The following is a 20,292-nucleotide window of genomic DNA, read 5'->3' as shown; positions in this document are numbered from 1 at the left end:
GCGCCGAGGACGGCCACCGGGGGAGTTTTAGTGCGGTAAGAATCACACATAACTCTGTGTCGCGCCCACGGCACCGGAGACCTTTTGAAGGTTTCCCCCTGGATAACAAAAAAAAGGCCTATAGAAAATAAATATATTACTTTTCAAACCGAAAGTCGGTCACGCTCACTAATGACAGACAGTTGTGGCAATGGTACCTCCAGAGTCTATAACCATAACAGTAAATATTAGGTTTTCTGAATAGTAAATACCCTTCAACATTTCTATCTATCGTTATAACAAGAATTGAACTCCGAGTAAATAAACTTATCTTCCATTAGTAGCTGTCAGCTGTTTCCCTCGCCAACGCAGATTCCCTGCGATCTACAGAAAGTTATGTATTGACATACACAGCACTCACAGACTCAGATTCTGACTAGACATTTCTTTTCCCTATGCTAAAATTACTATTGTTACCTATCTGATATTCAATTTCAATTCGATGTAGATTCAAGAATATCTATAAATATACATTTAAATTAATGCTATAAAGTTTGTGTTTTGTGTTCTGTCCTTGTGTGTGTCCACTGCACAGGACATCCAGATGTGAAGCTTTCGCATCAGCTTTTTGCTTTCAGCTTAATAAATTATGCATAAAGTATGTACACCAGTAGGTAAATAAGACGAAATATTGATAAGTCGCTGATGTTCAACGCACTTCGCCAATGCTTCGACGCCAAGAGTACATAAAATTAGTGATAAAATTTGGAGGAAAAGTACTAAAATATCTGGGTCATGAGGGTGACCCTTTTGTCTTTCTGCAGGGTGTTAATACATGAAAGGGCGGCGTTGGTACAGATGAGACCATCATCATATATTACCGTATTAGTTAATGAAGTAGTAAAGGCACATGCAATTCAACTGATGCTAAGTGTATTATAAAAGTCTATTATTAATACATCTATTTCTGACCTATATCTAACCCTATACCCGATTCTATGAGTGTCAGTAGTCACTTGCCATCTATTTATTTGCATACTCGTCAGGTACTGCTGCAAAAGAATTGTCAGTTTCTGCCTTATAAATACGGTGTAAGCTGCTAATTTTAATTTGAAGAGTAATCAGTAATATATATAAAACAAAATTACAAATTGTCTCTTGTTCATTAGGTCGTGCTTAATGTAATTACAGGTAATCCTGTAATCTGATTAACCAATTAAATAATTGTATTCGCTGGGTGCTAGGAATATCCTTTACAGATACAAAGGGTCCACAGTAAGTAGGGATGTTGAGTAACACTGTAAACGTATCCGAAACTATCGGATATTTGGAGTAAATCTAAATATTTTGAACTTTTGATGAAATATAATAGGTTGATAGGTACCTAAAATATTTAGTAACAACACAATATAAGTTTACGTGGCGAAAATCTCTTAATTATAATTAATTTAAAGATTGGCCACGAAAATCTTTATAATTTAAGATATACTAAAAATTATCGGTTATCTAAGACCTTTTGCGTTTCTATAGTCACTGCATAGATACCTATCTCGTTTGATGTAAATAAAAAATGCCTAAAAATATCGTATTCAATTTCAATTACTTCTGCCTAACCGAAACCTATAAAAAACAGTAAATATAACTCAACGCGTATCAAGATCCCTAAGTTTTACATCTCTAAGCACCCCAATACAACCAACACCAAAACAAAGTTGTAGTCGTAATTGGCCCTAGATTAAGATAAATGGATTGATTACGCCTGTGCTTGTAACAAGTTTCGTTTGCCCAATAATGAATAAACTGTGTTTAGGCAACTTCATGATATAAATAAATAGGGAAATTATAAAACGATCGAATAAAAAAAAACTTAGCCACTGATAATGACATACTGTTTTAATAACTTGTGCGACTACATTACTAAGTGAGCGACTGGAAATATAGAGAGGCAACTTTAGTATTAAGATAGATTAGGTTTTTCTAATTGATTTGGTTAGGTTAGGTTGGAACATATAAGACAATTTAAAACTAAGCGAGCAGGACGCGGCAGCGCCCTACGAGCGGGTGGGCCCAATCTGTATGAATTCAGACCTTACCTTTATATAAATATATTATATTAAATATAATGAAGCTTCTCGTTTCGTATTTTAAGTAACTCACATTAATGTTTGTAAGTCGCTGTTCTGTTGATTTCTCGTCACTCGCAGCCAATCGCTCACTTAGTAATATTATTACCAAAATTCATTATTTTTGTCATTCAAAACTTTTATTTGCAGTCACTCGTTTAAATACTACTCAAATAAATATAGCCCGAGAATTAAATCGGCTGTAACATGATAATAAGTCCATTTTATATCCCACGGTTGGGCACGGACTTTCTACTCAACTGAGGACGGCTTGGATCAACTTCACACTACTCTAATGTGGATTAACAGAAAATAATAAAAACCCATATGGTCTATACCGGTTTCAAGACACATTACAAAAGATATGCTTTTCGTAATGAAATATACCTACGTATTATCAGAATTTTAGAAATTAACAATAATTTTCTAAAACGATGAAGGAAAACCTCACGGTGAAACAAGCCGCTCGTGAGTTGGTTACAAACTTATCAAAGGTGTGCCAAATCTACCGATTCGCACTGGACTAAAATCTGAACAGTGAACACCTCCCACTCAGATACTTGCCCAGCAGTGTCATAGTAAAGGGTTAACGAATACGACTTATCATTACACGTAAAGACGTATATGTTATATATAGAAGAGAAACCCATTCTTTACAAACCCACCGATGAATATGAAAACGTTCCCTTTTCGCGAGTTATAAAATTATGAGATCCATTAGTTATTCATGGCGTCTGACTGAAGGGATCCTTTTGGAATATTGATCAGCTTTACTTCGATAAATTTAGACGTAAGAATAAACATTGACTACCAAAATCTGTAGAATGTTTTTCGACGTAAATATAATTTAAGAGACCCAATACCGTACCTACTAATAATTTTTTATGAGACTTCATATTATTTTTCATACTTTTCCAATTACATGGAATAGTAACCAGGTTTTTAGTAATTTGGCGACAGGTTTCGTATGAAGGAGTAAACGAGCATACAATTCACCTGATAGAGTCCTAATCTAAGAGTCCTATCTGAGATCGACTACCGATACGTACACCGACCCTGGTGACTAAGTTGGAACACCTTGGATAAGCATGTCTCCCTTACGCTCTTCAAACCAATTTTTACACTTATTACACTTAATATTGTTGTTATGAGTCAGAGACAGAACTGGCAGTGTCTCGAGAGTCGAATCACAATTCTACCAGCTTCAAATAAACCTTGAACACTTTGCTACAGTCTTATAGATACTCATTCTAATACGGATAATTCTGTGAAAATTCCCTAGATATTCAGGATCAGATACTTAGATTGGTTCGGATAAGATCTTTATAATATAATCTCAGTAATAAAGCCGTAGGCACGGATTTTAATAATACTTGTTTAACTATTCTAATACCGGAAAATTAGGAAATGACACGACTTTCGATAGTAACTATGTATCTATGAACTTTATAAAAACTAAACAATTTTTTGGTGAGTGTTTTGATTGCGTCACTAGTATTCTGCCCTAAATGATTTAGTAAGGGAAAAGGGCGTTTTTACGAAGCGTTCTAGTCCTGAAGGGCTGTGGCCGACCTAACTTGGATTACTCCAATCGTAACTGGAGTTGATTATAGATTCCCAATTGAAGCAGTGGCCAATTGCCATAAGGTGGTCAAAATCTGTATATGATTTAAAAGATAAAAAACAAACATGAATAAGGATTTTTGTTAGCAGGCTGTGAAAGATGGACACGAGGGCTGACGACGACGAAGCGCCAACGGACCCTGCGGCCCGCAAGCACACACACCACGACTATACTGAGCAGGATTTTGAAGGTATGTTATCAATCCCTTAATGTCCTACTGCTTAAGTACGAAATAGGAAGGGTTTTGGTTATAGTGCGAGTGGTCAGTTGCTCAGAATACAAAGTTACAGTACCTACTTCGTGCTTCCTTTGAAGCACTTTGCTACTGTCTTTGCATTTTAAGATAGGTTTAAGGAAAGAAACACTTAGAAGAGTATTTCGACTTAGTGCTTATGAGCACAAATGGTTTTAGGTCTAAATTAAGATAGAACACCCATTTCGAGTTGACTACAGATGTTCTAAGAGGCAGTGATCATCAGATGGTCGCCATACTTTTACTACTTCAAATTCACAATGAAACTGTCCTGGGTCTAGGACTTTGTGTGAGTGTATTTGTGTGTCAATTCCATTCAACATTCCCAGTATGTAGGTGGTAGAACCCTTTGCTGTGTTCTGGTCTGTGGCCAACTCAGGTAGGAATGTCTAATCCTATCTGGGGTTGATTACAGATGTCCATGAGCGGCAGTAGCTACTCACCATCAGGTGGACTGCATTCTCGTCTGCTACTCCTATATTATAAAAACACAATTGTAGGGGCTATTATGAAAAGCGTTATTAAAATATTAATATAACAACATTACGTCGTAATAAAATCCTCTCTATTCCATTAACAGTTCATAATCATAATGAAATAATTGCTTGTGTTCGAGCTCGCTAGGTTTAATTAAATATTTCTCATTAGCAGCTTATGCACTTGTCTAAGGTGGTATATATTTCTGGGGTCAATCAACTATTGCATTTCAGACGACTTACATATGAGACGGTTTCATGTGTAGCAACGCTTCTGAGAATTTTTGAAATCGGCTTTTTTTTTCAAACTGTAGTGTTCGAAGTTGATGGTGGCCCTAGCGACGTTTTCAGCTTCACCGGGTGAGATCGGCTTTAGGCAGAACCCCTGTTTTATATGGAGGTGGATAAAGATATCTAAGAGGGTCAGTGACCACTTACCGTCAAAACGATTCTCATTTGTTATATCATTCGTAAAAAAATACATGAAGATAGATAAAAGATTCTCGCTAATTATCATTTTGAGCTAAAACAGGATAAATGCTTGACATTTTAATTTAACCATCTTCTTATATTTATAATAGTGAAACATGAGCAGTGAGCACCCACGCTCCTTGTAACATCATTACAGATTTATCTGCGCCAATTATGCACTTAGCAGGTAGAGCATAAATGACGTCGTCCGAGACCGGTAATGCAGTTATACGGAATTAAGTTATCTCGTTACTGGCTGCACGTTTTTCCCGTTTTTAGGGTTCTGCACCCAAATGGTAAAAACGGAACACTTTTACGAAGCCACCGCTGTCTATTAGAATGTCCTTCTGTATAAGGGCTCCATCTCCTTTGACGACCCGCGTGGCGGAGCGGTCACCATACCGGTCTGACGCGCAAAGGGTCCCGGGTTCGATCCCAGGCCAGACATCTAAATAATGAATTTAGATTTCTGTTTCTGGGTCTGGATGTTTGTGTATTTGTCTATGTGTGTGTCCATGGCAACCACGACACAGGGAATCCTAGTGTGGGGCTGTGAGTGTAGAAAGCATTTTTTTTTCTTGAGCTAAAATAGATAGACACGTGAAATTTTTGAAAAGTATGTATTACGATGGCTGATATAACAAATACTACTAACAACAAATACTAAAATTAATAAAAGCGTAGTAAAAAAGGTCGCTATGCAAAAAAAACATCTTCAGGCATATTTCGGTTTGTCTATTGAACCAGTAGACATTTCAAACTTTCTATACGTTTGCTTCTACAGCGTCTATGATAATAAATACTAAAAACAATAAAATAATGAAAACTTGGTAGTAAGGAACCCTCCCTGTGAGACTTCGACTCGCTTTGGCCAATTATTTTCTACGTCATTCCGAAATTTTAAGGTGGATTTTACTTTTTAAGCTATTAAAACGGAACGGTGCAGTCGTTACAGTAATCGTTTTATGAAGAAGCGTGTTACGTACTTTTATATTTAATAAACGTTGCTTTAATTTATTATAATCGTAATTTTTCATAACTAATATGAAATTCAGCCTCTCTCTTTGTGGAATAGGGGTTGAATCTCCATATATACTCCATATATATGTTTTCAATGAAAATAGTAATAAGACTTTCATTTTTGTCTACACCATAACGGAATGAAAGAAGATTTTGATAACTTTTTCTATAAATTATTGGGTGTTATTTAGACGTTCTCGTACTTTTAATACGATTTCTTTGTAGTAAACAACTGTATCCTTACCATGAGTTTTTATGTTTAAACAAATATGACTGTTTTGGTATTTGTTTACGTATTGGCCCATACAATTTCCAAGTTCTGACACAATCCGCTAGGGCACTAATTGGAAATTATATGGGCAAATATGTAAACAAATATCAAAACAGTCATATTTGTCAAGACGTAAAAACTAATGGCAAGGGTACTGTAGGTCACTAATATAAAAAATGAGTGGCTTAATTGATATTACAGTCAATATTTGAGAACATACAAAAGAGCAGAACTGTATGATAAAAAACTAAGTTTAAAAACTAAAAACCACGCTAAAATCGCAAAAGAAAAATCTTTGATCCTGACGATCCTGATGAGGAGAATGGGATATAATTTTTAAAATTATATATTGTCATCGGTTTTTGATAATTGTTCAAAATTTTAAACTAATCGGACCGTTCAAAGTGGGTAAAAATCGAGTTCAAAGATTCCATTACATACATACAGGTCTAGCCAATAAAAGCGTGGTAAAAATACATTTTGTTAACCTTACAGAAATCTAAAAGTGCTTCCAACCAACAGTTTGTTAGTTCAATAAAAAGGTATTTAAGTGTAAAGGGATTGCGGTGGACTTGGACTTAATTCAGTTAAGACGATTAACACGGTCGGCTAATGAAAAGCCTACAACGGTCTCGGGTGAAGCCTCATGATACGAGGACTAGAAGAGATTTGCTAAAACTTTAAAATTAGTTTTACACTTAAACTTCCATGTAGGGTCGATTATTTTAACAATAATTAAGTTAATTGACTGTTTATAATTGGATACTGAATAGGTCTATGAAGTTTTAAGTAAGTCTGATTTATAAAGTAAAACAGAGATAACCAAGCATTTCGATCAAAAGTTGACTAGTCGATTAATTTTTTAAAGTCCTAACTTATATGCCAATGGTTTCTAGTCCTTGGAGGTGACAATCCTTAAGGATAGCAATATATTGCAATCTCAGAAGGCGTTTACTAATTGAATATAAAAATAAAACATTGTCGTCATTACTATTATTATTAGTACTCTCCCTACACTACATTAGAACGCTTTATAAACTTTATAAACACCTTTAAGCTAGTTAAAGATCTCTCAGGCACGCAGGATTTTTTTCTTTAACGTGAAAGTAAAAAAGTAACGTAAAAAGTTCTTTATTTTACTAGAGTAAAATAAACTTATCACCTCTTTTTGTAGACAAAAAGAGGTGATAAGTTTGAAGCGTTCAGTATGTGTAAATCATTCAATATGTTGATTTTTTTCACTAGAAAGATAAAAAAGTTAGACGAGCATGAAATATACTTAAAGTGAGACATTTGTAAATTTTACGTTTGTCAAAGGATGAGGTCATTTAGCGACATGTGTGGACGTTGCTGTTCAAACATCATACATCTTTGACACTGAGCATACAGACCTAAGTAAACTCCACAATATTTTTTACCATAAAAATACTACTACTAATAAACACTACTATTTAAAAGAATTCGGTATAATACTTTTAAATAAAAAGTCCTTACAAGTCATATCAAATGTGTTCACTATTAAATTTATTATATACTCACAAACTTTGATAAGTAAAGATTCTTCGCTGCCTTGAAATTGAATGAATCCACAAAGGATTTGTCAGTATTTTTTTTTAATTGTTAACAAATAAAACATTTTTTAGAGAAATTTTTTGAATAAATAACTAAGTAATACTGCGTAATTTACATACTACATAAATAAGTATTTCAAATATTTTAGGGACATTTTAGCACGGAGACCTGGTTTGCCACTTTTTTACACAACTATTTCAATTCTCAAAACTGGTTAAATTTTCTTGGTAGGAGTGAGTAATCTTTACTAATCTATGCTCACAAATGAGAAGTTGTATGTTATAGTCATAACTTCATCAGTGAATAATTCATATCAGTCTATTCATGAAGCATAACAAAGAAAATTTTATATATACGAGGGTACGAGCAGTGTTAGGCGCTGCTGTGTTCCGGTTTGAAGGGTGAGGTAAGGGAGATGTTGTAACTAATCGTTAGTACATAAAGCATAAAAAAACAACCATTCTGATTTAATTAATCTTAATATAATCTTAATATATACCAAACCAAAGTGTTTATAGATGTGATGCTGCTGTAAGCTAATCTAAATCGCATCTTAGAAAACAATCAAGCCGCTATTGCCAATAACTTTTCCCATAAAATCTTTTACGTGATCATTCTTATATTTTATTACCGTACTTTATATAATAGAAGACCATAATGTTGTCAAACTGATTGTTTTACGGTATCCACTAGAACAGTTAAAGTAAATTCAGTTATCCTTTATACTGCCTTTAAGAATAACTGAAATATTTTTTAGTTACTATGAAAATACTACCTATTTGATTATTTTGGAAAACATACATCTCAATTAAAGTTGACAATTCGTCGGTGAATATTGTAGTGTTGTAAATATTGAGGACTTGCGTAACGAAGTGGTCTTTACAACGGTCCAACAAGCAGATATAGGTTCGATTCCCGGCTAGACACACACATCTAGTGACGAATTTAGGTTTCTGTTCTGGGTTTAATGTGTGTGTCTTGTATCTGGGTATTTTTGTATTACACCCATAAATGAAACAATCCTAGTGTAGATATAGAATAGGTTATTATTAAGTACTATAGGCAACGCTAACTTCTATTATACGAGTCCTATTTAGGTTTAAAGAATTTTATTGTCTAAAGAAATTACAAAATTTCACTTATAAGACAAACTTAAGCTAATACAGTAAAATAACTTCAGTAAGCGTGCTTTAGTTTAATTAGTTACTCTAATTAAATTTCAATATATTTAATGACGTGCGCTAGTGCTTCCTTTTTAAATTTATTTATATTTTTATGTTTTTTATGGATTTACGTATTGTATAATTTGGCCCCTTCATGCATTATGTTCTTTGACCCATATTTAGTTATAGGTACAGGAAGGTTGATGTTATCTGCATTTTTTAGTAATTTATTATGAATTTGACAGTTTTTAACAAAAGATATTTCCGAACGTATTTCCTTGTTTATAATCTTGTGTATTAATATATTACAAATGTAACATGAAAATCTGTAACTTCAAGTAGATATAAATTAGTAACAAACCGTTCAAAACACAACTCGAATTTTCAGATAATTAAGGCCAACAGACTACTGAAACAACAAATTACCATTCTCACAGAACAGCCACGAATTGAACTTTGGAAACTATGCAGGTGGATTGCTGGAAATAGAGAGAGCTCGTGTAGGCAAGGCACCGTCGAAATTAACGCGAAACTAGAATCATAACCGCGGTTGACTGCGCGTATTTAGTTCAGTTCAGTTTTATAACTATGGTAGCTGTTCTCGAAAATTCAGTTTGTTTGTATGTTTATACATAAGTAATAAATAAATCCTTTGCAGACGTATTTAACTTTACAGAAACACATTACCTACCGACAGTACCTATACTTAATATTTTTTTACAGATACATTATTTGGTTTGTTGAGTTTATCGTTTTTTTCTTAATTTCATAACAAAATATATTAAATGGAAATAAAAATATTAAATTTGTATTCATTACATATGTATTAATTTTTATTAAAGAATAGTTGAGTAAAAGCGTAAGTAAGCAGTTTATTCTTACAATGACAAAATATATTAATGTGTAGAAAACATTATTATGTTTTATACACTCATACCATTTATCTGTTCTAATAATATAACAATAGTAACGCCTCTCTAGAAACGCTATTGTTCGAATGCAGCTTTATCTGTATCTACCAGTGTAGCCAAGGCTGAACACAAATGGAAATAGCTAGCTATGTTTGTTGAATTACCTATAGCTTCAAAAGTAGTATTGGCTATACAAAGTTCAAATTGTTGTTATTTGTAACTTTGAGTGCAAACGCTGCTATGTGAAATTAGAAGTTGGATAAGGGTAGGTAACGTATACTTCAAGTGCATTCCAATTTTGTTGTAAAGGTATCTGTTCTGTGGCGAATCTCAGGAAAATGTTCAAAGTTCAAACTGAACATGAAAAACAGTAATGACGTGAACATGACATGAACAACCGTAATGACCTTATCCACCTGATCGTAAATAAGGACTGCCACCAATGGCAATCTGAAAACAGTTTCATGTAGAATACGGGTTTTATCTGAAGCCGATCACAGATACGTTTTACGTAAGGATTAAGATAGTTGCCTCATAAATAAGTAAGCTAGCATGCATACCCTTCAACTGAAACAGAACGGAACGGCATTGTTCAACGATAGAAATAGGAGTAGCGGTAATACATCCTCGGTCAAATTGTATTAGCTTTACAACCGTACAAACCTCACCTTTCACAATTTGGATGAGATCGTTTTTTAATGAACGTGAACATCATTCATAACTTTCTTTCGTTTCCTTTACAAAGTGTAATAAAATTCATAACAGGGATGTCTAAATAAGTTATCGGGCGTCACGCACGCGAACTTTCCGCCAAGTTATTTAAGCGATCCAGTTTTTCTGACACGCTTTTTCCTTCGTTTTGATGACCCTAGTCACGCTATGCTTTGACGGGTAGTAACTTGTTAAGAAAGTATTTTGGCGTAGGTGCTTGTCTGCGGTAATCAGTTAGGTAATTGTGGCTTGAAATTCCGCTTTACAATCTGAGGTCGGAGGTTCGAATTTCAGGATAAAACGTCTGATTTTATGTACGTATTAGTGAATAGTTATTACTTACTATAATGGTGTCGGAAAATCGTAATATTTCCGGAAGGGTTCTGAAACAAGTTCTCTAAGGCTTGTAAAGTCTACCAATCCGCACTTAGTGAACATGGTACACTATGACGTTAACCCTCTTAATCTGAAAGGAGACTTGTGCCCAGCAGTGGGACAGTAATAGTTGACAACTATTTGTGCACTATTAGTTATGCTAATCATTATATCACACACATTACCTTAAGTTAAGCACAAGTAAATCACCTGAGTTTTTTAGTTACAGCATCAATCTATAATGCAATCCACTTATAATTAGTCTACAATAGTAAATGATCATTCCCACCCACAGTCAGTATGGAATAACATACAATTTAAAAGTTACTATGTATGTATAAGCACATGTGGATCAAATATTCGTATGTATATATCGCATAGATCGTACTTCATGTACGTAAACTAAAAGTGGGATAAAGATGGCAATTTGAATTGCTGATAAATTCTTAACTTCTTGGGTTTATCCGAATTATTGAATTGAATAATTTGATTAAATTCTTCTTGAATAAACTCAGACTTAACGTCTAGCCTAGTATTTTCTTCCATCAATTTCATCCTATCCTATTTAAATCATAATAATTCGTAAAGTACACAAAATATTCAAATATAATAAATTTATTTAAAATGTTATGTAATGTAACTTTCCGATAAATGTGTATTTGATAATATAGAGATTTTTAAAAAATACTTAAAAAATTTTAATCAACTTCTAAAAAAGTTCTATTTAATACGCGTATATTTTCGGTGTCAAGAAAGTCCTTAGTCACAACTCATTGAAGCTTTCTCATTCATTAATTCATTAATGGCCCTAATTAATGAATCGTACCTCGAGGGAACCGTCTGGTTGATGTTGCGGTTTAGCTAAATCTGGACTTAATTGGGTCGGTCCAAATTTTAGTTCGTGAAACCAAAACGCCTATTTGTAAATGTTGATATCGATCGAATACCCTGTTATAGTTCACTGGGTATAAGTCTTCTATGTGACTTGATATGACCTCAGTTCGTACTAAGATCTCTGATTTAAATACGTATTGTTTAGTAAACAATGTTTACAGATATACTATCAGTATAAGCTCCCGTATTCATAATTATGCGAGCACCAATAACAAACTACTCCAAAATATGACTTTTTCCATGAATGTCACCGTGGATACAGAAATAATAATATGTTGAGAGACTAGGTAGGTATAGCGCTTTTTGAGTATACAACGGGATACCGGGGAGGGATATTTATTTTTATTATTAAAATGTTAATTATAGCAACAATAACTTACTAAACAAGCTATTTAACTTTAAGATTTAAATCTCACAAGATAACACAACGTTCTCCTTTAGTCGTGGCTCGGATTCTTAATATGTCCTGCTAATGGAAATGAACGATCTCTATTACTCCAATTAGAAGAAATGAAAGGGGTTAATCTTATTTTACACGTAACTTACAATATAATGTTTTACTTTTCAGTTCACACATTTTTATTTTTCCAACCCATTTAATCTGTTGTAAATAAACAAAAGGATGCAAAAACGAATCCAACAAAAGTGTTTCCATGTCACTAAATCCATGTCAGAAGGAAATGATGGAATCAGTGATTTGAGAGAGTCCCCAGTAATGTTATTCATTCACTGAGCAAATGTTTTCAGTATATGCCAAATTTTTCCATTTTTGTTTAATTTTCTGTGAGAATTTTTTTAGGAAATAGCCTTAATACTTGTTTACTCTTTCTTTAAGTCCCTATTTTAACTATTTTTGCCGTATACTCGTATAAGAGGTGCTAAACACTGCTTTATTTTAGTTTGAAGTGTGTGCTAAAGGAGATAAAGCAATTACACTTAGATAAGGCAATTCAACTTAGTTCTCAAGGATAATAACGCATGTGTAGTTAACCTAAGGCAGAAAATTCCTCGTTATTTAGGCCTTTATTACATAAGTCTATGGGTGGTATGACAGGCACAAATGCAGTGATAGATAGATAGTGATAGGGGTTAAGAAACACGGCCTCTCGATCGAGGGGTCTGAGGGTCAAATCCCAGGCACGCACCTCTGATTTTTCAAAGTTATGTGTGTATTAAAAAATAATTATCACTTGCTAAACAGTGAAGGAAAACATCGTAAGGGAACCTGCATACCTGAGATTTAAAAAAAAAATAAAAACAATATCAGATGTATGTGAAGTCTACCAATACGCACCTGGCCAGCGCGGTGGACCATGGCCTAATCCTTCTCATTATGAGAGGAGACCCGTGCACAGTAGGGGAACAGTAATGGGTTGATGATGATGATGGGTGATATTGCCAGTTATAATTATGTGAACTGGATGCTTGTTTGGTTTTATATGTAGAATGAAAATTAAACTTTAAAACACGAAAGAAAAAAAAAGTTCGAAATCATTATAAGACGATAACTTGTTTGGTATTGTTAAATTAATAACAGAATCACAAAAACAAAATAAAACTATATTTAACATTTATTGAAATTGAATTGTAACAAGTTATAATTAAATGAAACTTTTCTTATTAATATAATAAGTTTTTCTCAACAGTACTCAGAGACTACATAAGTTTCGCAATATCCACTCCAACTTTACTTATCATCTGTTATTATCTTCTGAACTATTTTATTTGGATCAACGTAATTTATCTCGTCTTAATCGAGGCTGAAATGTCAGACAGATGTTTAAAGAACAATTTTCTTGGCGCAACTTGTGTGGGTTGAAGCATAAGGTTATAGTTTAATCGGAGTTTTTGTAAAGAAAACCTCTGAATTCAAGAGAGGGCTGGCAAAAGAGTCAGTCAACTTTAATTCTATCCGATAATTCACTTTTGTTTTTTTCTTAAGAAGGCAGTTGAGTTTATAATTCATTCGAATAATAATAAATAACTAATAATAATCATTTGTTAACTAAAATAGTTTTAAACCTGCATATCTATACTAATATTGTAAAGAGGAAAACTTTGATTGTAATGAATAGGCTCAAAAACTACTGGACTGATTTTAAAATTCTTTCACCATTCGAAAGCTACATTATCCACGAGTAACATAGGCTATATTTTATATGAAATATATTTGATAAATAGATTTTGAGGCGGTACAAAGTTTGCCGGGTCAGCTAGTTTGTTATAAACCCAGAATAAAAATTTAAATATTTACCTAACCAATAATCGAACCCTGTCATAAAGGTACGGTTATTGTTGCGCCACGTAGGCATTTAATTAATAATGAGATTAATTACTAATTTCTTGACATGAACTATTTTAGAAAACAACACCGTCTAGTAGCTCAATACTGTATAACTATACTAGCAGTACCCGCGGCTTTGCCCGCTTGTTATTCAATCGCAATAAAATACAGCCTATAGCATTTCTGAATAGTGTAGCTTTCTGAATGTTAAAGAATATTCATGATCGGTTCAGTATTTCCTAAGATAAGCCCTTACAAACAAAGTTACACACTTTACCTCTTTATAATATTAGTATAGAGGTGTAGATAAATTTTAATAAAGTATGTTGCTATTGAAATTGTCCTTCAAAAATCTCTAAAACAATTACAAATTCGCCTATAGAAATGTTTTAAAGGTCATATCATGCCATTTAGATCGTGTTTATACCAAGCCACAGCAATTAAGCTTTCGATGTTTCATCTTGGTTATATTTCAAAGATCCTAGATTTGGTGTGTCAGTTGATAGTTCAAAGGATAACTATTTGCTTCATTAATTATATTTGATAATTTGAACATCATAACTGTTGTTTGACATTGTTTACTAATAGCTTTTGTAAACATTATTATTATCATTAAAATTATTCATCATCATCTCAACCCATTACTGTCCCACTGCTGGGCACGGGTCTCCTCTCATAATGAGAAGGATTAGGCCGTAGTCCACCGCGCTGACCAAGTGTGTATTGGTAGACGTCACAAACCTTTGAGATTTTTTGTTTAAATTTCTCAGGTATGCAGGTTTCCTCACGATGTTTTCCTTCACTGTTTAGCAAGTGATAATTATTTCATAATACGCACATAACTTTTTAAAATCAGAGGTGCGTGCCTGGGATTTGCACCTCGGACCCTCGACCGAGAGGCCGAGTTTCTTAACCACTAAGCTATCACTGCCTATAGAATTATTATTTTTGGGTATTATACCGTTATTATTTCTTTTTTACCCGGCTTTCCAAAACATGTGACATACGTACGATCCGAAAACATTACCCTCCACAATAGGATACAGTTACAGCTAGTGTCATAAATGGTATTTCATCCTTAATCGCCGTGTCATTGGAATATCGATTAGCAGACGAGCATGCAGTCCACCTGATGGTAAGTGGCTACTGCCGCCCATGGACATCTGTAATCAACCCCAGATAGGATTAGATATCCCTACCTGAGGTCGGCCACAGATGCGCCGCTACCCCTAAGGACTAAGCTGGAACGCCTCGGAAAAGTTGTGTCTCCCTTACCACACCCTTCAAAACGGAACACAGCAGCGCCTAACACTGCTGTTATTTTAATGTAAAAAAAAACATTAAAACGTATAATTGTATATAACGAACAGTCTCATATATACCCAATGAAACTAAGACTTTACAGTACGGATTTGCATAAATATAATAAAAGATACCTTTCTGTACCAAATAAACAGTAAAATGAATGTCAAACATTAGTATTCAACGTCATAGCTTTCGTCATTCATTTTTATCATCGTCGCGTAGTCCCAATCCAATACGTTTCTGTGCCAGAAGGTTAATTTGAACCGTAAAGCCTCGGAAATGACCGCGACGTAGCACGTAGCTCGTAGCAATGGCGCTACGTGGCGCTACGAAGTTGTAAAAACCAAATGAGAGTTGAACTATTCAAGAGTAAATAATAGTAACGTATAATGTAATTCTACTGTTCTTTTTATTTATCCTATTCTTTCTTTTTATCAAATCATAAACATAATAGAAATAGTACATTAGTACATACGCATTCAGTCCACTGAAAGGTAAGTGATCAGTGAAATTTTACAATAGGTATAGAATTTATGCAGTCTAATAATTACCTAAAATATTGTTTTGTAGGCATGTAACACGTGTTTAAAAATAACTAAATATTTATATGTTGCACACTGTAAAGTATTGAGTTTAGATTAGTTGAAGGTATATAAGGTGACCATCTTGGCCCTAAGTAGTGATGTGATGGTCTTCAGGTAGACCCCCTGTTCTATGTGGACTTGGTCATAGTTTTCCTTTGGCGGCAGCCACTTGCGATCTTCTTGCGAAGAGCAGTGATAGCCTAGTGGTTAAGCAACGCGGCCTCTCGATCGAGGGGTCCGAGGTTCAAATCCCAGGCACGCACCTCTTATTTTCAAATTTATGTGTGTATTAGAAATTAATTATCACTTGCTTAAACGGTGAAGGAAAACATCGTGAGGAAACCTGCATACCTGAGAGATTTAAAAAAAAATCTTAAAGGAATGTGAAGTCCTACCAATATGGCCAGACTATGGCCTAATCCTTCTCATTCTGAGAGGAGACCCGTGCCCAGCAGTGGGGCAGTAATGGGTTGATGATGATGACTTGCGACCAGATCAATTACATGCTCGTATGCTTCTTCAATGTTATATACAGAAATAAAGGTTCTTTAAACCGTAGTGAACGCTTATAACCCATAAACATTGCTAGATTAACAACACAATTAAAAATATAATATAATATAAAAGAATAGGAACACTACCTAAATGTAATCACAAATAGAACAGAAATAGACGCAGAACGCTCTGTTTAGTTACACTTATATCTAAATCTAGATGTTACTCGTGTTTATGGCACCACAATACAGGCAATTATAGTGTGGGGTTGAGTAACAATACATTAATACAATAAAGCTAATTCACAGTGATATGGTTACGGAAATAGCCTCTCCGCGTAGTTCGTACCGTAGCACATAGCTCGGTTGTAGGATGTCGCTACGCCTAAGTGCTTCTACGCGGTAGTGCTACAAATATCTACAAATGATATATGTGAACATTGTGTACACTGAGAGTAATAGCTTGGTAGGATGAAATTCAGCTTTCCATTCTTCAGAAAATGTTACAATTGTTTTCGTCCAGGAATGAACATTTTTGCAGTTTTATCAGAAATTGATAATTACCTGCTTTGACGACAAACATTGTGAGGAAACCTACATCCCTGAAAGATCAATATGTAATGTTCTGAAATTTATTAAACATGGTAGGTCTAATACTGAACTCAATAAATGAAATCAAATGTCACACAGATATTGGCTGAACTTTCCGTCAAATATTACACACTTTTAATAAATAATTAGAATTGAAATTGTTGAAGCAGTTTGCAAATTTTGTCAAATATAACTTAACGTAGCAAATTTTGCAATATGTAAATATAATATGCAAATATGACAGCTTTTCTTCTATTCTAATTATTTCGTCATGTATTTTCCAGCTATAAATGAACACAAATCTAATATAAATACTGGCAGAATTTTCAGCCTCCAATATAACAGACTTCATACAAATAATTAGAATTGAAGTTGTTGAAGTAATTTGCAAATTTTCGAAAATAAACTTAACAAAGCTGCAATTCTACGTTGTAAGTTATATCCAACATATTAATGTTATGTAAATAAATGACAACTTTCGTTCTATTCAAATTATTTCGTCAAATATTTTCCAGTGAATTCAGCAAGATTTGAACAATGGTAAGAACTCAATTATAAGTTAAGCGTTGTTGGATTTTCGCAACGTTGTTTGCTCTTGAGAAACGAGTCTCCCGTTTCAAGGAGGCTGCGTACTTGTGCTTAGATATTTTTGTATTACGGCTGACAGTTTATTTTTAGTTACTGTTTTTTATTTCATTTTAGAAATACTATTTAAAGATGTTTTATATATTTTTTTCTTACTGACTTTAAATTATATTTTAAGGGTCCCTTTGGTATAATTTTCTGATATAAAATAAGGTAGACATTTTATATAATAAAATGTGTATCTTAACTTAACGTTGACACTCCAGTAATAATTATCTGAAGATTAAAAGTAACGGCAATCATGGTTATAAATAAAATAATGGCATCTGTATATTGTTCACAGGTCACCGAGCTCACACCGTGTTCGTGGGCGTACACGTGCCCGCACGGCGACACTCGCACCGGAAGCACAAACATCATCACCGCAATGGGGAGAAAGAGGCTGAAAGACCCGGTAAGGTATCTAGCCTTAGGATTTCTTAGGTATTAAGTAATGTTAATCAGGACACTATTTCTTGTGTACGATTTTTAAAACAGATTGGACATCTGATGGTGCTGAAATACTTTTTAATACTGAAATTTATTAAATGAAACATAGCAAATGATTTTCACAATAATGTTCTGCAGCTGTTATCCCTCAGAATAAGAAGATCCAAAGATTTCCATAATTATTTATAGAATGATTTAGTTTTAAAATCTTTTATATATTTAATATATAAATAATAAGCAACATAAGTAACAATTATAACTTAATAGATACCATAAAATAAATTGGTGTTAGGTAATACTATTCCCAGTATTTATGGTGGATTCCTATTATAAATTACACTGCTATTAAAATAGGTCGTTAGATATTATTCCCGTAGCTGAACAAGTAATGTTTATTGGTGTACAAATTGCGCAAAATAACCTTCGTCGTATATAAAAGCCTTCGTTAGCCCTTTGTATAGAAAATCTCTAGAAATATATACTTACGAAGATGTCTTGACCTTCAATCTTTCGTTTGAAGACAAACGTTCACATTTCACTCTCATATATCGTAGAGAACCGTTGTAAGCAACAGAATTCAGTGAGATATATTTATTTCGGAATTACTTTTATATGTGAGGTTGAAATAGAATAATTCCAATCCATAGGCCCAGCAATAATGGCTCGAGTTAGAAGATTAAGCGTGACGGATGATGGAGAAACACGTAAGATAAAACGACGGAGACCCATTTTGTATTTTAGGTTTTTCTTATGATTTTTCTATTATGCCATCGCATCCACCATCGTCACCTGATCAGCATGGATCTTTTTGTCTTCAATCTTCAACAGCCCTTCCGACACCACTTTCAAACCAATTCCATGCATGTTTCTTAGCTAAAATATTATTAGACGCCTATCTATTAATTTGTAAATCACTTTAATTTGTTAATGAACTTATTTTGTAAGAACTATACAAATATCAACAATTTTCAGTCACTCCACCGGCGCAGAGAGTTCAATTTATTCTCGGAGAAGACATTGATGATGCAACACTGGAATCACACCCGTTGTTTTCTGAAATGGAAGAGCTCGTCAAAGACGGGGATGAACTTGAATGGAAGGAGACTGCTAGATGGATAAAATTTGAAGAGGATGTAGAAGAAGGTGGCAACAGATGGTCCAAGCCGCATGTTGCTACATTATCCCTCCATTCACTATTCGAACTACGAAGTTTGATTCTAAATGGATCAGTAATTTTTGACATGGAAGCACATTCATTAGAGCAAGTGGCAGAAAGTGTTTTAGACCACATGGTCGTTGAAGGTGCTTTAGCATATGATTGCAGAGAAAAAGTTAAAGATGCTCTACTGAGGAGGCACAGGCATCAACACGAGAAACGCAATCATAATAATATGTCGAGACTGCCGCTCATTAGATCACTAGCTGACATTGGAAAGAACCATTCATCTTGTAAAAGTAAGTAAATTTTTAACACAGTTTAGTTAAGGAAAATGAAACTATTTATTCTACTTACGGATTTCAATAGCACGGATTAAATGGTTAATGTGGCGCTATCCTGTCAGATAACCAGGAGGCTGGCTCTCGACGCTCTGTATCGCGGAGTTGTCGAGGGCCTTCCTCATCGCCTCACACGGCTCTACTTCCAGCAGCAGATAACAGGGGCCCTTACCTAGCTGTTCCAGGTCAGATGGGAACCAGTAACAAGCGTGCACAAGCTCACATAATTCACGCTCCTTGACCTCACAAAACACGCACGCACTACAAAATAAGCTAATCTATTAACCTCCATATTGCCGGCGTGGTATTTGTGTTAACTAACAAAACCTGTGTATTGTTATTAAAGTGTAACTAAATTGAAATCCTTTGTGAAAAATTGGCATTAATCTTGCAGTGGAGGAAGGAGGGACAACAAGCGGACATTCTCACAAAGGAGATTTCGGTCGTTTCCTAGGCATCCCCAACGCGGGTAACCGCTATCCTTAACATGTCTTCTTCAATGTTATTTATTCTTAACACTATTTCTCATTTATTGTTATAACTTACTTCTCTTTAACATCGTTTCATATAAGAATTATTCCATCTCATTATTTTGATGTGTAGCTTATTGCCGATATCGT

At 34.3% G+C, this 20,292-nt stretch overlaps 1 protein-coding gene across 13 annotated transcripts in view; it reads left to right on the top strand.

The window, feature by feature from the left end:
* The window catches only part of Ndae1 (Na[+]-driven anion exchanger 1), a 75,837-nt gene that overhangs the window by 49,531 nt on the left and 6,014 nt on the right, over positions 1 to 20,292 (top strand). For 6 of the 13 annotated variants that reach the window (XM_073080727.1, XM_073080726.1, XM_073080725.1 and 3 more), the window contains 6 exons: positions 3,816 to 3,916; positions 18,030 to 18,140; positions 18,823 to 18,879; positions 19,148 to 19,630; positions 19,738 to 19,857; positions 20,067 to 20,141. In XM_073080727.1, the coding sequence (XP_072936828.1) occupies positions 3,826 to 3,916; positions 18,030 to 18,140; positions 18,823 to 18,879; positions 19,148 to 19,630; positions 19,738 to 19,857; positions 20,067 to 20,141 (937 nt within the window). In that variant the 5' untranslated portion in view covers positions 3,816 to 3,825. The remainder of the gene's footprint in view (positions 1 to 3,815; positions 3,917 to 18,029; positions 18,141 to 18,822; positions 18,880 to 19,147; positions 19,631 to 19,737; positions 19,858 to 20,066; positions 20,142 to 20,292) is intronic. The other 7 variants (XM_073080728.1, XM_073080738.1, XM_073080732.1 and 4 more) reach the window with 6 other exon arrangements.

The sequence above is a fragment of the Epargyreus clarus genome, unplaced genomic scaffold (assembly GCF_041222505.1).
Source record: "Epargyreus clarus isolate Ecla_fem2 unplaced genomic scaffold, WU_Ecla_fem_2.2 ptg000015l, whole genome shotgun sequence".
Taxonomy (NCBI): domain Eukaryota; kingdom Metazoa; phylum Arthropoda; class Insecta; order Lepidoptera; family Hesperiidae; genus Epargyreus; species Epargyreus clarus.
The sequence above is the reverse complement of the archived record's forward strand: the minus strand, read 5'-3'. Positions and strand labels throughout refer to the sequence as shown.